Genomic DNA, 19,825 nt, shown 5'->3' with positions numbered 1-19,825 from the left:
CATGTCATAAGATCATGGTCTTCCATCTGTCATGACCATAATTGTTCTTGGCAAGGTTTTCTACAGAAGTGGTTTGCCATTGTCTTCTTCTGGACAGTATCTTTATAAGACAGGTGACCCCCACCATATTCAATACTCTTCAGAGATTGTCTGCCTGGTCTCAGTGGTCACATAACCAGGACCTGTGATGTACAACAGCTGCTCATACGACCATCCACCACCTGCTCCCATGGCTTCACATGACCCTGATCGGGATGGTAAAGGGGGAGCTAAGTAGGTGCTACCCCTTGACCAAGGGTGACCTCCTGGCTAGCAGACGGAAAGAAGCACATTACACCTCCTTTGGAAGGGACACATCTCTGCCCTCCACCCTATGGTAAACATATTTTGATAATAAATGTGCTTTGAACCAATACAAAAACCAGGGATATTCCCTCTGAAACCCATAGGATTCAATTAAGATGTTCTAGGCAGTGTCTTTGTTGTTTTCATATACTTGACCTATAAGTAGCATTTTTCCTTCCTCTCTCAATGCATGCTCTCTCCCTCCTTAGATTTCTCAAAACAATGTGTGGTTTTATCTTCTTTTTTACAGTTTCTCCAACAATAATACTGAATTTTGCAGCAGTTAAATCAAACTCCAGATGGGACTTGCAAAAAAGCTCCAATTTCTATCATCAAGCTTTTAATAAAACTGGAAGCAATTTGGTCACATCTCTTTCTAATGAGGGTCTAGAGCCTGCTGTTTGCATCATATTACATCTGTTTTTGATGCTGATACAAAGCACCCTTTGTTTTTCAAATTGGACCATCCCTGCGTGAGATTTGAGAGTCAGCACTTCAAGGCCTTTACTTTCTTTCAAGAGAGGAGATGAAACAAAGGGCACGTGTTATTAACATGGTTGCCATGCAGCACAAGCACTAAGTGAATATTCCAGTGCTGGGGGATCACAAGCGTGCTTGAAAGCCTAAGAAAAATCAAAGCCTATATTACAACTCTATAACTAGACAGAAGCATAGATGTGTACATTTAGAACACATCGATCCTGACAAAACCAGGCATCGGTAAGCCAAAGTGCTGCACCTGGCCATTCACCTCCTCCCTCACCTCCATTCAGGGTCCCAAACATTCCTTCCAGGTGAGGCAACACTGCACCAGCGAATCTGCTGGGGTCGTCTATTGTATCCTGTGCCCCTGATGCGGCCTCCTCGACTCTGGTGATACACGTCGTAAATTGGGGGACCGCTTCGTCGAACACCTCTGCTCCATCCGCCAAAAGCGGTATTTCCTGGTGGCCAACCATTTCAATTCCTATTCCCATTCCTGTCTGGACATGCTGGGCTATGGCCTCTTGTGCCTCAAGGTGGAGGAGCAGCAGTTCATATTTCATCTGTGCAGCCTCCAACCTGGTGGCATGAATATCGATTTCTCCTCCTGGGTAAAAAAAATTCCCTACTTCTATTCTCATCTCTGGCCTCTCATTTTCTCACCCACTTATCAGCTCCCCCTAGGTCCCTTCCCCTGTCCTTTCTCCGATGGCCCACTCCCTTCTCCCAACAGATTCTTTCCTCTCCAGACCTTTACCTGTCCAACCCACCTGGCTTCACCTATCCCCTTCCCCTCCCCCCACCTTCTTATTCTGGCTTCTTCTCCCTTCCTTTCCAGCCCTGAAGAAGGGCCTCAACTTGAAATGTTGACTGTTTATTCATTTCCATTTATGCTGCCTGGCTTACAGAGTCCCTCCAGAATTTTGCGGGTGTTGCATCCGTAAGCATTCATGGGCATTAGGAAGCCATACAAATGAATTCCACTATAATCTGTAAGAAAGTGGCTGGATATATAGCTCCTTCTGCAGTTAGCATTAATCAGAATGGTAAGATATACTATATATCGGTAGATGATAGACCTGAACAGTTGGAACTGTATTTGGTTGCGGAAAAAGAGTCTGGTTCACAAATGCTAAACTACAAAAGATTTAAAAGGGATTACTCTCAAGGTTGAATTCTTAGTTATAAAATGGTCTACACATTAACACAGGATGTGTAAACATCGAACAATAGAACACAGTACAGGCCATTCAGCCCACAATGTTGAGCTGACCATTTGAATAATCCTTCCCCCTCACATAGCCCTTACTTTCTCTTTTATCCATGTGCCTATCGAAGAGTCTCTTAAATGACCCTGAAGTATCTGTCTCCATCACCACCCTGGCAGCACATTTCACACACCCACCACTTCGTGTGTAATACACCTACCTCTGACATCCACCTCCCAATCCTCACTCCCTGCTCTCATTAAAGTTATGCCTCCTCATATTAGCCATTTTTGCCCTGGGAAAAAGTCTCTTGCTATCCACTTGACCTGTCACTTATCTCATCTTATACACCTCTATCAAGTCATCTCTCATCCTCCTCCTCTGTAAACCATGAGTTCCAAACTCTTTGATGCCCTGGACCAATAGCATTCAGAAAGGGGTCCATGGACCCCCGGTTGAGAACTCCTGATCAAAAGAGAAAAGACATATCTCGCTCAACCTATCCTCATAAAATTTGATCTCTAATCCAGGCAATATCCTGGCAAACCTCCTCTGCACACTCTCTAAAGCTTCCACATCCTCCCTATAATGAGGCATCCAGAAATGAACGAAATGACATTGGAGACAGATGGATTGTTAAAGCGGCAGGCAACTGGAAACTGAGGGTCAAGACTGAACTTAGGTATGCTAAAACCTCAAAAAATGGTGGCTTGGAAAACCTTTCAGCACATGGACAATGGCACATGGCTCCTGAAACGGATTTTGATTACAGAATTTACCAGTAAATTAAGGGAGCATTACATTTTCTTCTGAAATAAAACACAGCAGGATAAGGGATCTTTTGTAACTATTACATATCATATACTGTATATTTTGGTAAAAGTTGAGGTGTATAGAGTGTCCAGGGAGGGGCAGCACCTCTGATGAAGGGGCTTGTCCTGTCCATTCTGAGGCAGCTCGCTCACCTTTGGTCCCCACTGGACACTCAGCTCTCACCTGCGGCTTCAAGTAGCTGTTTGCATGCATCCCACTACACCGCTTCAACAGGTGAGCTAAAGCAGGTGAGAATTGCCAATGGGCCTCATATCCCAGTGAGAGAGGGTCATGCCTGTCTTAACGTGTGAAGTCAGCTCTGGCAGAGTGGGCAGATGAGATCTGCAGTGAGATCCAATGGCCAAGAAGGTGGTACTGCAATTGCCTGCGGAGAGGAAAGGGCACGCCAAGGCGCAGAAATGTCATGGTCATTCACTGCAACCAAGGAAGACCCCAGTTTGTGACACTTGATCATACCACTGGGGCTGGATTTCTGAGGTCAAGAGAGTGGATCTGCCCCAATGTAACAGTTTTTTCAGTTCTTCATATCATCGGACGTGACAGACAACCAACAGGTAAAAGATAACAATTGTTTGCTCTTGGTGACTCAGGTATTGACACAAAATAAGCAAAAAATAGCCTAATTAACAGCAAACAACAGGAATTCTGCAGATGCTGGAAATTCAAGCAACACACATAAAAGTTGCTGGTGAACGCAGCAGGCCAGGCAGCATCTCTAGGAAGAGGTGCAGTCGACGTTTCAGGCCGAGACCCTTCATTAGGACCTGACGAAGGGTCTCGGCCTGAAACGTTGACTGCACCTCTTCCTAGAGATGCTGCCTGGCCTAATTAACAGCAATTTATTTTAATTGCACATTATCAGCAATCTTATTCTGATTAACAGCCATCCAAATATTTAGAAATTTGAAGAGTGTAATTCTGAACTGCCACTTGTTTCCTCTGTAGTCCAGAGTTTGTTTATCTATTTATTGAGATGCAACGTAGAATAGGCCCTTCTGGCCCTTCAAGTTACGCCGCCCAGCAACCCCCAATTTTCAATGAACAATTAATCTACCAACTGGTACATCACCCAATTAATCTACCAACTGGTACAATGAACAATTAATGTACCAACTTTGGACTGTGGGATGAAACCGGAGCACCTGGAACAAATCCACTCAGTCATGGGAGAACGTACAAGCTCCTTACAGGCAGCAGTGGGAATTGAACCCAGGTCACTGGAACTGTAAAGCGTTGTGCTGACCACTACACTACCATGCCGCACAAGGAGCATAGTGCTTGGCACAACATAAATGTTAGCACAGTGGTAAATGATTTCCCCCATTATAACAACTGTTTTGTTTAGCACATTGGTACTTATATGAATACCAATCAAACCCTATCAGGACTGACCAATTCATTCCTTTATTGATAGATTAGCACTATCTTTGAACTTTCCAGTACAAGTCTCGATCCTGTCTCTATTTACAGAAACTTATCACATTTTCTCCTATCATTCATATAAACAGTAATTACTGTGAAGATTCTGTAATGTGTTAAACTAATGCTATACACCTCCAGTTTATCATAAACTCATGATACTGTACAAATATAATCCAAATCAGAATGACCTTTCCTCACTGATGAGCATTATTCATCATAAAATTGTGAAGTTCATCTATTGAAAATACTCCTATAACTGAATTTCTGAAATTGAAAACTGATAACAACTAATAATAGTAAAACCAGAAATAGCTTTGTGGAAGAATATAACTATGACCTTAAAGCTCACAATTATGCCAGTGCCTAGAGACTTCAGTGGATCCTAAAGACAGTGTGCTCAAGTAATATTAATGCAGCAGAAAAAGAGTTAATTGTTTATTGATGACGACATTAAAATTTAGTTCTAACAAAGGCCTGGAGCCTCCTTTGACACAGTCTGAATCTTGTACAGCAGGGGCCCCCAACCTTTTTTTGCACCGCAGACCGGTTTAATATTGACAATATTCTTACGGACCAGCCGACCGGGGTGTGGCGGGGGGGGGGGTGTTCAAGTTCAACAGTTTGTGTGAAAGGTGCAGATGACACATATTGTTTCATATCGCCAAATCATATCGTTTCCTCGCAGCCCAGTAGCACATGCTTTGCGGCCTGGTGGCTGGGGGCCACTGTTGTACAGTACTGTATTTGTCAATGTGGATCAGAGAGTGAGTTCATAAGTCTGGTGGGAGCAAACGATGTTGGGAATGGCAAGGGGTGGAGCACTGCAGGAGTGGTGTGGGACAGGTGGCAGAGAAAGAGTGCCAGGAGTGGGGGTTTGGCATAAGTGCAGATTCACCCAACTCTGAAACACCGGGCAAGGTCATTTGATTCTAAACAATTGGTTTGATGATCAGACCCATATCAGAATCAGGTATATCGTCACTCACGTATGTCATGAAATTTGTTTTCTTTTGTGGCAGTAGTACAGTGCTGTACATAAAATTGCTACAGCACTGAGCAAAAGCCTTAGGCACCCCAGCTGTACATTTTCTGCCAAAGACTTTTGCCCAGTACTGTACATTCACACACTCCAAAATATCCCAGCAATCCCCCTTTCCTGTAGCAGGGCTCTGAATACACTTAGTCATATCAGTCATGCTGGTTACTTCTGATGGTGAGGGCATACCTTCAGTGCAACACACACAAAATGCTGGAGGAACTCAGCAGGTCCGGCAGCATCTACGGAAAAAAAATAAAGAGACTACATTTTGGGACGAGAGTCTTCTTCGTGACCAAATGCCTTCAGTTTGTCTTCTTTGTGAGAGAGGAGGGGGGAATCATTGGGGAGTTTGGGCTTGGCACACTGGGACGAAGACGTGGTATCATTCGAGCACTTGGGTGATGAAAAAGAGGATATCAGGCTAGAATTTGGAAGGTACAACAGCACCACCAGCAGAGATAGCTGGGATCATGGCTGAACGCCTGGGAGTGGTGGGTGGGGAAAGGATAGCAGCAGATTCTAGATGGGAGTAGTATCAATATATGATGTGATAGAAGCTCGTAGCAACACTAAAGACTGCTTCGTGGTGTTTGAGGTCACAGATCGGATGGGTGTTGGAGTGTGAAGGTTACTCAGGACAGAGGTGTGTCCATTTAAAACAGATGTGGAGAAATTTCTTCAGCTAGAGGGTAGTGACTTTGTGGAATTTATTACCAGAAGCAGCTGTGGAGCAGGTCATTGGGTGTATTTAAGGCAGAGATTGGACACAGCATCAAAGGTTACGGGGAGAAGGCTGGGAAGTGGGGCTGAGGAGGGGAAAACAGGATCAGCCATGGTGGAGCAGGCTCGATGGCCAAATGGCCTAATTCTGCTCCCATGTCTTATGGTCTTATCATATCTCCAGCTTCTAGGTAAGACTTTTGCTTGTGTACAAGTGTTAAGGAATTTCGATCACACTGTCCTGTAAATGCCCAGTGGCAGTTGCTCACTGGACAACCTGGTCCAATTTCCTCCACAATGATCCAAAAGCAGAAATGTGGGTCTTAAGGGTGAGATTCCACAGAAGGCGTCCAGTTGAAATACCCTACTGGCATGTTTTAACCTAGAAATGATTGCAAAACCAACATGTTTTTTTTTCCTGTGATCGCAAGATCCTGTTGGACATTGGCAACACATGGAATACTGCAAGCCCGGTTCACTGGTTTACTGGTGAGACTGATGGCCTCGACAGCAACGAGGACTAGGCCTCCTGTCATGTTATCGCTTGTTGCTGCTGCCAGGAAGGGAAAGATCAGAGGCAGTATGGTGCTGGGGCTGGCCCTTCCCATCAGTGCTGCCCTCCAGTGTTCGCTCGGTGAAAGACACGCTGGATTGTGTGCGCGTGTTCATCTGCGGACTGCTGAGAGCTTGTACTTGCCGACAACATGCATGCTCCATCAATCTATGGGACATGTCACTTAAGGACTTCAGCTATATTATATTTATTGTGTGACTGTATGTTCACAACTATCTTATACTTGTGCTGTGTGTGACTGTTGGTATTGTGTTTTGCACCTTGATCCCAGAGTAACACTGTTTCATTTGGCTGTATTCATGGGTATTCATGTATGGTTGAATGACAATTAAACTTGAATTTGAACTTACTTCAGGTTAAGCCAAAGTTCATTTCCACAGATCTGAAAGCAAAAGCACTGCTTGATCATGCATCTGGGCTCTAGTTTTTGGAAAGTATACATCTCACTTTTGGAGTGAAATATATCAGACAATTAGCCTGAACTCACTCTCACGTACTAGCCTCACAACTGGCCTTGAACTTGTTTGCCCAGCCATGCATTTTTTTTATACAGTATAATTGCATGCAGTCATCAATACTCCAATGATACCAAATTCACTAAACTGTGGAATACAGGCAGTTTGCAATCTGGGTCACCTGGCGTTCCACTTTAACAAAATAGGAAATGTCCTGGGCACCATCTTAGTGCATTCTAAGAAAGAGAACAAGCCAACCTGTGCAGATGATGGCTGAGGTGTTGGATTTCTGATTTAATTCTGGATTTGTCGACTGGATTTATTCAACAGGATAATATAATCCTTGTGAATAACTACAGAGGAAGAGGAACATCACCAATAGCCTGTCCCAGCCCAGCCACAAAAGTTCAGCAACTCCACTACTACATCCTGGATAGAACTGATGTGGAGAGTATGTTTCCTATGGTGGGGGAGTCTAGAACCAGAGGCCACAGCCTCAGAATAGAGGGACATCTATTTAGAACAGAGATGAAGAGGAATCCCTTTAGCCAGAGAGTGTTGAATCTGTGGAATTCATTGCCACAGATGTGGAGACCAAGTTAATGAGTATATTTAAAGTGGAGTTCAAGAGATTTTTGATTAGTTAGGATGTCAAGAGCTACGGGGAGAAGGCAGGAGAATAGGTTGAGAAGGATAATAAATCAGCCATGATGGAATGGCAGAGACTTGATGGGCCAAATGGCCTAATTCTACTCCTACTGTATTGTCACTACAAAAGGAGGGTAGAGAAATTTGGAATGTTCCTTTCAACCCTAACCAACATTTTACAATGCACCACAGAAAGCATCTATATGCATAATAGTTTGGCATGGCAACTGCTCTGCACATGACCACAAGAAAATGCAGAGTTGTGGTTAAAGTTCAGCATGTCATAGAAACCAGCCTCCCCTCCATGGACTATACTTTTCACTGCCTCAGTAAAGTGGCCAGCATAAACTAAGACCCCATCCACCCTAAACATTCTCTCTTCTCCCCTCTCCCACTGGGAAGAAGATACAAAACCCTGAAAGCATGTACCACCAGACTTAAGAACAGCTTCTACCCCACTCAGATGAGACTAGCGAATGTTTCCAAGGCATGATAAAATTGACTTTTAATCTCAAAATCATGATCTTGCCCTTTATTTTACCTGCACCTTCTCTGCACCTGTTTGCATTCTTTTATCATCTTGCCTTGTTCTATTTCAATGCACTGTGTAATGATTTGATCTGTATGAACAGTACGCAAGATAAGCTTTACACTATATCTCAGTACCTGACAATAATAAACCAATACCATTCCAATTGCCAATGAATTTTTTGAAGTTTTCCCCCTTACAAATTCTTCTGAATAGATTCAGAAAAGCTGAACTCTTACACAATATCCTCCAAATAAAAATTTACAGAGCAAGTATTCTTCTGTGTTGGTAACCTGTTTGTTTTTCAAAGTTCAAAGCAAATTTATTATCAAAGTTCATAAATGTAACTGAATATGCTTTTATGGAACTAGTTCACAATAGAATTCTCCTCATTGAAGTTACAATGAATGGGAGTATTCCAAAATATATGAGGCTCATTTGTCCAATCTGATACCATAGAGTGAGAAGAAAAATTTGACTCAAAAATATAAAGTAGTTTACTATTTTAAAAAATCTAAAAGCCAATCAGAAATGAAAAGCTTCAGAATCAGAATCAGATTTAATATCTCTGGCACATGTTGTTAAATTTGTTGTTTTGCAGCAGCAGTACTTTTCAATATATTATGATAAAATATATAAAAATATATATTATTCATTCATTATGTGTCATGTCATATGACGTGGGCAATCATGGTGTTTCCATAACCATGATTGTTTTTGGCAAACTTCTATTGCCTCCGTCTGGGCAGTGTCTTTACAAGACAGGTGACCCCAGCCATGATCAATACTCTTCAGAGATTGTCTGCCTGGCATCAGAGGTCACATAACTCGTACTTGTGATATGCACCAGCTGCTCATACGACCATCCACCTCCTGCTCCCATGGCTTCATGTGACCTTGATCGGGGGACTAAACAAAAGCTACACCTTGCCCAAGGGTGACCTGCAGGCTATCAGAGAAGAGGAGTGTCTCACGCCTCATTTGGTAGAGAAACTTCACCATCTCACCACTCTATATCATAATTAAATTAAATAAATGCAGAAAAAGAGGGAAAGGTACTGAAGTAATGTTCATGGGTTCATTGTCCATTCAGAAATCTGATGGCAGAGGGGAAGAACCTCCTGAGGCATTGAGCACCTCAATCTCTATCCCTGAAACTAACTACTCAGGGCTCCTCTCCCTCCAAAAAGACGAAGTGTGAAGCATAAGGAAAAAAAAGGAGTTGAAGGATAGAGATGCAACAGAGAAGGGGAATCAGTAAAAAATCAAGCTACAGAGAATGAACCATGTCAGTGAAATTAGACAAATGTGTGACCACATTCTCCACCTTATGTTCAGTGTCACAAGAGATTGACTGATTTATTTTTAAAATCCAGAACATATTCATACTTCTCACATTAGAATTAGACAGCTAATTCTTATTATTTTTCTAAACCATGACTTAAATCTTTTGCTGACAAGATGTTGCACAATGTCTGCCTTTCAAACTGACAAAATAATTACTAAGCCATTAAGAATGACAAAGGACCAAAGTGTTCTGTCACTGATTTTTTTTAAATGTTACATGTCTCTACAATTGTGCTGCTTCATTATTTCTCCTGAATACTGAAGTACAGACCCATGAAACAATATACACGAAGGAAAGTGTAGGAGTTTAAGTCAATCTGGTGAGCAGAAAATTACAAAGTATTCAATCCTCAACATTAGCATCTTCTGAATGATAATAAGGAGATGAAACAATAATTAATTCACTTCTTCTGTGTCCAGTGGCAGTGATCTGTGGTAAAAGCAGCACCCTTGATGTCATCCTGAACTCGGTCAGTTAATTCATCATGGTTCAGGATTTAAACCTGGGATGATTCTGATTTGTGTAACTCCACAATTATTCATAGTATTGTAAAACTTTATGGGAACTTTACCTTCTTCCGCATCTACTTCAAACTCTCGTCCTGGCGCTTTTTTACGTGTTATCAGTTGTTTTTTTTTTAAATTCTACTGCATCTTCCTGTCAGTTTCTTTGTGTTTTTTTTTTAACCAAACATCATCCGATTGGAGTTCCTCATGGCCCCTCATGCTCCCGAGATTGAGACTTCACCAAGTCTGATCCATGTGATCATGACCTAATTTTTGACCATGGCTTATCAAAATAATCCAATCTTGGCCAATCTTCACAGAATACTTTCTGCATCACACCACTTAGTGATCATGCTTACCTTTGGCCCTTCAACTGATTTTTGTTTGTTCTGTGTTTCTATATCGTTATTCTTGGAAACCTTGTCCTGTTGTTCACTTAACTGGTAATTTAATTGCTCACGCTTCATAAGTGTGATTGTCAGAAATATTTCTACCCATAAACACAAGAGATTCTGCAGATGATAGAAATCCAGAGCAACACACACAAAATGCTGGAAGAACCCAGCAAGTCAGGCAGCATCTATGGACATGAATAAGCAGTCCCTGTTTCAGGCTAAGACCCTTCTTCAAGACTGGAAAGGAAGAGGGAAGAAGACAGAATAAAAATGTGGTGTGGGTGGAGGATATCTGGAAGGTGATAGGTGAAGCCAGGTGTGTGAGAAAGTTAAAGGGCTGGGGAAGAAGGAATCTTGTAGGAGAGGAGAGGACCATGAGAGAAAAGGAAGAAGGAGGGGCACACGGGGTGGGGGTGGTGGCTAGGAGGGTGATAGGCAGGTGAGGAGAAGAGGTAAGTGGACAAAGTGGAGAATAGAAGAGGGAAGAGGGAGGGGAAAAAGAGAAAATTATCAGATGTTGGAGAAATCAGTGGTCATGCCATCACGTTGGAAGCTACCTAGATGGAATACAGGTGTTGCTCCTCCACCCTGAGAGTGGCTCATTGTGGCAAAAGAGGAGGCCATGGACTTGCATGCCTAAATGGGAATAGGGATAGGAATTTTATAAATCACCACAAATCAGGAATAAGATGCAAAACAAATACAAGTGAAGATACTGGAATTTGAAACATAAACTAAAATGCTGGAAGAGCTCAGCCAGACAAACAGCATCTGCACTTAGAGAAACACCAGTCAACAAAATGGGTCAGCAACTCTTCTTCAGATCTGGAGAATGATTCTGGAATATAGTGCAAGAGCTTTTACTTCATGAAACTGACTAACCAGCAGTATGCAGTTTGGTTGGGTACATGGATAGCCAATATAGGTGTCCATTATGGACCTGCGCTGGGGTTGCATCTAATCACTATTATGAAGTGAAATTAAAATGTTGGACCAACAATTGAGCAAATGGGTAAAACTGTGCCAAATGGATTTCAATTGAAGCAAGAATCAAGTAATACACTTCAGACCTAAAAACAGTACAGCAAAGTATTTTCTAAATAACGAAGAGGTCTTTTGTATTAATATTATTTTATTTTTATTGTAAGTTGCAGCAATATTTTTATCTGTTACACTGTATCCCTGTCATAAAACAACAATTTCATGACACATGGAAGTGATAATGAACCTGATTCTGATTCTGAATCTGGTTTAATATCATTGAAACATGTCATGAAATTTTTTTTATGCAGCACAGTACATAGCAATGCATAATTTTTAAAAAATGTAAATTGCAGTGAGAAGATAATATATATGTAAAAAGTTAAATTAAATTAGTGCAAAAACATAAATAAATAAGTAGTGAGGAGCTCATGGATTCAATGTCCATTCAGAAATCTGACAGCAGAGGGGAAGAATCTATTCCTGAATCGTTGAGTGTGTAAATTCAGGCTCCCTTACCTCCTTCTTGATGGTAGCAATGAGAAGAGGGTAGCCCTGAGTGATGGAGGCCCTTAATGATGGATGGCACCTTTTTGAGGCATCGTTCCTTGAAGATGTCCTGTATGCTGAAGAGGCTAGTGCCCATGATGGAGGTAACAGAGTTCACAAATTTCTGCAGCTTAGTTCGACTCTGTGCAGTGCCTCCCCATACCATATGGTGATGCAACCAGTTAGAATGCTCTCCATGGCACATCCATAGAAATTTGTGAGTGTCTTTGGTGACGTACCAAATTTCCTCAATAGTGAGGGTCTAAGGATTCTAGGAGATCACAATTGAAGTGGCATGGACTGAAAAAGAATTCAATAAAGATGCTTGAAGGCTGTCTTATTTTTAAAGGCTTGGAATACATGGGTGTAGTTTTACAATAGGTATGAAAAACCCTAGTCTGATCACACTTGAAATACTATAAATGCACACAAAGGATTGGGATGAACCTGGAGAAAACTTCTCTCCATACACAATTGTATGGATTCTCAACTCTCATGAAGATGACAACTGGTGTTAGATCAGTCACTAATTTTATAACTGAGGATGATATTTATTGAGATACAGCACAGAATAAGCTCTTTCAACCCTTTGAGCCACGCCACCCAGCAAGCCACCGATTTAATCCTAGCCTAAACATGGGACAATTTACAATGACTAGTTCACCTACCAACTGTTACATCTTTGGGCTGTGGGATGAAACCAGAGCACCCAGAAGAAACTCACACAGTCATGGGGAGAATGAACAAATTCCTTGCAGGCAGTGGCGGGAGTTGAACCCAAGTTACCTGTACTGTAATGCTTTGTGTGAACCACTACACTACCATGCTCCCTTTTTTGAAAGACAAACCATGAAAGAACAAAGAAAAAGGCAAGATTCTGTTGCTGAGAACAGATCTCATTGGAAGGCAGAACAAGCTAAATAGCAAGTTCGTATTCCAACGTCCTGATGTGATTCATCATAAAATAACAACTTTCTATTAGTTAAGGACTGCTCAGAAAGCAATGGTTGAGTTGAACTGCTAAATGTAGCTATCCGATTAACCAATCCTAATTTTTTTTTCAAATTCAAAGTTGAGTGGTGCCACAACAACAACCTCTTACTCAGCATCAGCAAAACTAAAGAGCTGATTGTTGACTTTGGGAAGGGGAAGGAAGGAAAATATGCACCAGTTTACACTGGGCAAGGGGTGGTGGAGAGAGTCAGCAGCTTTAAACTCCTGGGCACTAATGTATTGCATGAGCTGTCCTGCTCCAAGCTGATGGAGGCAATCACAAGGAAAGAGCGTCATCACTTCTGCTTCCTTAGGAGAGTAAGGGTATTCGGCTCATCACTGAACACTCTTTACAAATTCCTACAGATGTACTGTTGGAAGTATCCTGACTGGTTGCATCGTGGTCTGATAAAGAATTTTGATGCACAGGATCACAAGAAGCTGCAGAGAATGGTGAACTTGGCCCAATACATCATGGGCACATCTGTCCCCACCATCGAAGAGAAGGAACTACCTCAAGAAGACAACATCTATCATCCAAGATTCCCACCATCCAGGTCGCAGTTTCTTTTCTCAGCCAACATCAAACCAAAGGTACAAAAGCCTGAAATCCCACACCACCAGATTCAGAAACAACTCCAGCTCTTCAAACTTTTATTTTATATAAACAAAGTTTATTCAATAACCTACTATATCACAACAAAAACCTATACACAACACTCAAGACTGCATAAAGCATACCATTTACAGTTTCAAATTAAAATAGCATTATTATCATCTTACAACACACCCATGCCCCTGAGAGGCCGACCATTCCCAGAAATCCTCTTTGTACCTTAGAATACTACATGCTTCTCCTTTAGGGACACCCAGGGAAGGGAAGGAAAGGGAAGAGAGCTAAGACAAATGCAAGAAATTTTATTGGTGAAAACATATGAAAAAATAGGCAGATGAGGCCAGGTGGAAGACGGAGAGAAGGAATGTTAGGCTGGCAGATGACAGGTGAAACCAGATGATAGGTTGATGGAACAAGGTGGTTGAGTGGTCAAGACAAGTGAGCCAAGGTAGAGAAACGCAAGTAGTTCAGCATGTGTGATGGGCAGATGAATCTAAGTGAGGAAGTGTGATGAGCATGGGTAACAAGGGAGGTGGCTAAGAGGGAGGGGGCTGGAAAGAGTGAACTAAGGGAGAGTATGAAGGAAATAATTTGTACCTAGTTAAGATTGGAATGCAAGAAGAAAGTGATCATTTCAGGACCCTGGTTCCCCCTTCATTTGATGATTTAACACCTTCCTTGCCTTGGTTAGAAATTAATCATTGTTGATCAACAACATCATTCACAAAATGCTGGAGGAACTCAGCAGGTCAGGCAGTATCTACTGAAATGAATAAACAGTTGACGTTCCTGGCCAAGATCCTTCTTCAGCCCTGGAAAGGCAGGGGGAAGACACCAGAATAAGAAGTGTGGGGGGCGGGCGGAGGAATGAAGACAAGCTAGAAGGTGACAGGTGACTGTTTATTCATTTCCATAGATGCTGCCTGACCTGCCAAGCTCCTCCAGCATTTTGTGTGTGTTGCCTTAGATTTCCAGCATCTACAGAATCTCTTGCCTTTATTGTTCACCAGCAGCCCGTTTATTTATCATTGTAGTGACCAACTACCGAGATAATAGGTCAATGAGATGTTTTCACTCTTTCATTGCGTTTTGCAGTTCCTATCTACTCTATACGCTATGACTTCTTTCAATATACAATCTTGAGGGTTCACAAAATAGTTAACTGCCGGATATTGTTGGTGCCTCCGTTGTCCCGACACTGTGCGTATAAAGCATTAATAGTGTGTGTACCATGTCAACAAAATGTAAAACCCTTCTCTCCCCCCCCCCCCGAAAAAAAAGAACGGTCTGCTCCCGGGACCTAATGTGAACTTCACCGAATCGTACATGGTTCATATTGCTTCCCCTAACCTGGACTGTCGACAGCTTTCTTATCAGGGTGCCAAGAGAGCTAATAATCTTACTTTTTTATTTTAAATTAAACATAGAAAGTGTTTAAAAATGTTTCTAAAATAATGTTGCCGGGAACAATTTGAGAAGATTTACTGAATTATTCCTCGTGCACTGTTTCTCGTCCTGGGGTCATAACTTTCCCACAGTTTAATAAGCTCTATTTTATCGGCTAATTCCTCCGCTGCTTTAGCGAACGGAGATTTCAGTCTCGGCGAAAGGCAACTTTCCCACATCACCCAAGTACCAAATTCATCAAGTTGTATCCAAGTCAAACCTCTCCTACCTTTCACATCCTGTGCCGGGCAGTCGCTGGGAAACTCCGCTTGTTCGGGTCTGCCATCAACAACGAAGTAAATGGTTTTTATCGTGGTCATTGTCAGCGAGAGACGGGGAAAGTCGCTCACGGTGCAGTACAGAGCGGCAGGATGCTCGCTACTGGGTACAAACGTCAGCCAGCCTGTAAAGGCGGGAAGTGAATGGTGATCCTAACCCTCGACACTCAGAGTGGGATTGTTAACGAAACATTCCAACGATCAAGGACAGGTTGTGGGTGGTGCCCATTGTAATTGGGATGTGCGCACAGCCTGTTCTGGGAAACAAATCCGTTCTCATGGTGGAAATCTATAACAAAGCCTGAAAGACTCAGCAGATTAGGTAACATATTACTTGTGTTGGGTTTTTTTTGCAGCATTTTTAAAAATTCTTTTGTGAAAATGAGACGCCGAGAGTGCAGGGCAGGACGAGCAATGGGCGGGAACATAACCTATCCCACTGAATGGACAGGTTATCGGGAATAACGTTGATTTAACGGACCAAACACTCTTCCTATTACTGTGGATCTTGTGTGAAATTATATCAAATAAATGAAGAGGGGGAAAGGAAATATAACACAGGACCTGTCGTGTTTGTGGAATTTCTGGCCATTTTCCCCTCAAAGTAGCAAAACATCAGCTCATTCAAAAAATATAAAAGCCGGGTGTGTTTTAAGCTGATTTTATTTATCCAAAGTCATACAGTCATAGAGCACTAAAGCACAGAAGCAGGTCCTTCAGCCCATCTACAGTACTGTGCAAAAGTATTAGGCACATTCAGCTGGGGGGCGTAAGACTTTTGCACACTATTGTATTTGTCAACGTGCAACGGAGAGCGAGTTTGTAAATCTGGTGAGAGTAAAGGATGTAGGGAATGGCGAAGGAGGAGCGCCGCGGGAGGGGTGTGGGACAGGTGGCAGAGAAGAAATGCCATAGTTTGGGGGGAGGGGTGCAGACACGCCCAGCCCTCAGACACCCGGAAAGGTCATATGATTCCAAACTATTGGTTTACTGATCTTTACAGGCTGACTCTTTGGTGCTTCCCACTGCCTCCCCCTTTTAAAGTCATAGAGAAGTACAGTACATAAACAAACCCTTCGGCCCATCTGATCCATGCCGAAACCATTTAGACTGCCTACTCCCATCGACTTGCCCTGGGGCCATAGCCCTCCACGCCCCTACTATTCATGTACCTATCCAAACTTTTCTTAAACGTTGAAATCGAGCTTGCATGCACCACTGTGCTGGCAGCTCATGCCACACTCTCATGACCCTCCGAGTGAAAAAATTTCCCAACCATGATTCCCTTCTCTGAAACAAAACATCTCCAACTTTCCTGATTCAGATCTGGATACCTAGTCTCCCTGTCCACTTTCAATAACTACTGAACTTTTCCTCCGTATTAGCTTTACCTAGGAATTCCTCATGTCCCTAACCACTAGAATGAAACTTGGGATGAAGGCCAGCGATGACTCCCACTCTTATCATGCATTATATTCATGCCAGCTCTTTGTACAAGCAGTTTTAAATTGCAGTTAGTCCACAATAGATGGAAGCAGAATGTTCAATCTCATTGAAGAAGCATCCAGACAAGAACTTGGATCACCAAAGCAGTGACAAGCACGGTCCCTGTGCTGGTAAATGGGATAATATAGGTGAGTATAGTTGAAATGGACATGGTGAGTCAAAGGTCATGTTTATAACATTAGTCCTACACTTAATAGTTCACAACTTAAATCCATTTCCTGCACGGTTTAGTTCAACATCCTCCGTCAATCCTTAGTTACAAAGCTCACTGGATTACAAAAACAATAAAACATAGAAGCATAATTAGGCCATTCGGCTCATCAAGTCTTCTCTACCATTACATCATGGCTGATTTATTATCTCTCTCAAACCCATTCTCCTGCCTTCTCCCCATATCCTTTGACGCCCTTACTAATCAAGACCCTATCAACCTCCATCTTATATATACTCAGAAACATGGCCTGTGCAGTGAATTCCACAGATTCACAACCCTCTGGCTGAAGAAAATTTTACTCATCTCTGTACTAAATGGATGTCCCCCTGTTCTGAGGCTGTGCTCTGTGGTCATAGACTCACCGACTGTAGGAAACATCCTCCCCATATTCACTCCATATAAGCATTTCAATATTCCATAGGTTTCAATGAGATCCCCCCTTATTCTCCTATACTCCAGAGAGTACAGGCCAGAGCCATCAAACACTCCTCATATGATAACCCTTCCATTCCTGGGATCGTTCTTGTGAACTTCCTCTGGGCTCTCTCCAGTGCCAGCACATCTATTGATAGATAAGAAGCCCAAAGCTGCTCACAATACTCCAAGTGCAGTACCACCAATCCCTTATAAAGCCTCAGCATTATATCCTTGCTTTTATATTCTAGTCCTCTGGAATTGAATGCTAACATTGCATTTACCTTCCTTACCACCAAATCAATCAGCAGTTAACCTTAGGGAATCCTTCACAGGGAATCCCAAGTCCCTTTCACCTCCGATTTTTGAATTTTCTCCCCATTTAGAAAATAGTCCACGCCTTTATTCCTTCTACTGAAGTGCATCACCAATCATTTACCTACACTGTATTCCATCTGCCACATCTTTGCCCATTCTCTTCAACAGCAGACTCCTGCTTCCTCAACACACCCACCCCTCCACCTATCTTCTTATCATCCACAATCTTGGTCACAATGCCATTAATTCTTTCATCTAAATCATTGTCATGTAACATGAAAAGAATCGGTCCCAACGCCAACCCTTGTGGAACATCACTAGTTACTGGCAGCCAACCAGAAAAGGCCCCCTTTATTCCTACTCTTTGCCTCCTGCCGTTCAGCCAATCTTCTATGCATGCTAGTAACTTCCTTGTAATACCATGGGCTCTTATCTGGTTAAGCAGCCTCATGTGCAGCACATTGTCAAAGGCCTTCTGAAAATCCAAGTATACAACATCCACTGACTCTCCTTTGTCTATCCTGCTTGTTATTTCCTCAAAGAATTCCAACAGCTTTGTTGGGCAAGGTTTCCCCTTAAAGAAACCATGCTGACTTTGTCCTATTTTATTGTGTGCCTCCAAGTACCCTGAAACCTCATCCTGAATAATGGAATCCAACATCTTTCCAACACCGAATTGATGCTAATTGGCCTATAATGTCCTTTCTTCTGCCTCCCTCTCTTCTTGAAAAGTGGAGTGACCTTTGCAATTTTCTAGTCCTCCAGAACCATTCCAGTATCTAATGATTCTTGAAAGATCATTACCAGTGCCTCCACTATATCCTCTATTACCTCTTTCAGAACCCTGGGGTGTAGTCTATCTGCTCTAGGTGACTAACCTACCTTCAGACTTTTCAGTTTCTCAACCATCTTCTCCTTAGTAATAGCTACTACACTCATTTATGCTCCCTGATGTGCTCACATTTCTGGCATGCTCCTCAAGTCTTCCACAGTGAAGACTGACACAAAATACTTATTAAGTTCATCCACCATTTCTTTGTCCCCCATAACTACCTCTCCAGCATTATTTTCCAGCAGTCCAATATCGACTCTGGTCTCTTATTTATTCTTTACATATGTAAAAAAACTTTTTGTATCAACTTTTATTTAAGTGGCTAGCTGAAATAAAAGCTTCATATTTCTTTTTTTCATACTAGAGTCAACTCAGTTCAGGTATGGATCATCAACACAAAATAATCTGCAGATGCTGGGGTCAAAGCAACACTCACAACATGCCGGAGGAACTCAGCAGGTCGGGCAGCATCTGTGGAAACGATGAGTCGACGTTTCGGTCCTGATGAAGGGTTCCGGCCCGAAACGTCGACTCATCATTTCCATGGATGCTGCCCAACCAGGTATGGATCATCTTTGTGAAATATCTCTTACTAGAGAGTCAAATAATCATACATACAGAAATCAGCCCAATGCCCACACCTGTGGGCACCCTTTCATTTCAATCCCATCTCCCGTCACTCAGACCACATCCTTCTATGCTGAAGCAATTCGTTCAGCTACAACCACCCATTCATATAATCATATAACAATTACAGCACAGAAACAGGCCATCTCAGCCCTTCTAGTCTGTGCCGAACTCTTACTCTCACCTAGTCCCACCGACCTGCACTCAGCCCACAACCCTCCATTCCTTTCCTGTCCATGTATCTATCTAATTTAACTTTAAATGACAACATCAAACGTGCCTCAACCACTTTTGCTGGAAGCTCGTTCCACACAGCTACCACTCTCTGAGTAAAGTTCCCCCTCATGCTACCCCTAAACTTTTGCCCTTTAACTCTCAACTCATGTCCTCTTGTTTGAATCTCCCCCACTCGCAATGGAAAAAGCCTATCCACATTAACTCTACCAATCCCCCTCATAATTTTAAACACCTCTATCAAGTCCCCCCTCAACCTTCTAAACTCCAAAGAACAAAGACCTAACTTGTTCAACCTTTCTCTGTAACTT

The 19,825-nt window shown here is 42.5% G+C and overlaps 1 protein-coding gene across 1 annotated transcript in view; it reads right to left on the bottom strand.

The window, feature by feature from the left end:
* Positions 1–15,471, bottom strand: part of si:dkey-219c10.4 (high affinity cGMP-specific 3',5'-cyclic phosphodiesterase 9A) — a 106,003-nt gene extending 90,532 nt beyond the window's left edge. Inside the window, exon 1 of the mRNA XM_063048560.1 lies at positions 15,321–15,471. Within this exon, the coding sequence (XP_062904630.1) occupies positions 15,321–15,411 (91 nt within the window). The 5' untranslated portion in view covers positions 15,412–15,471. The remainder of the gene's footprint in view (positions 1–15,320) is intronic.
* Between the last annotated feature and the right edge of the window lie 4,354 nt (positions 15,472–19,825).

The sequence above is a fragment of the Mobula hypostoma genome, chromosome 5 (assembly GCF_963921235.1).
Source record: "Mobula hypostoma chromosome 5, sMobHyp1.1, whole genome shotgun sequence".
NCBI classification, from domain to species: Eukaryota; Metazoa; Chordata; class Chondrichthyes; order Myliobatiformes; family Myliobatidae; genus Mobula; species Mobula hypostoma.
This window is presented reverse-complemented; position numbering and strand designations above follow the sequence as displayed.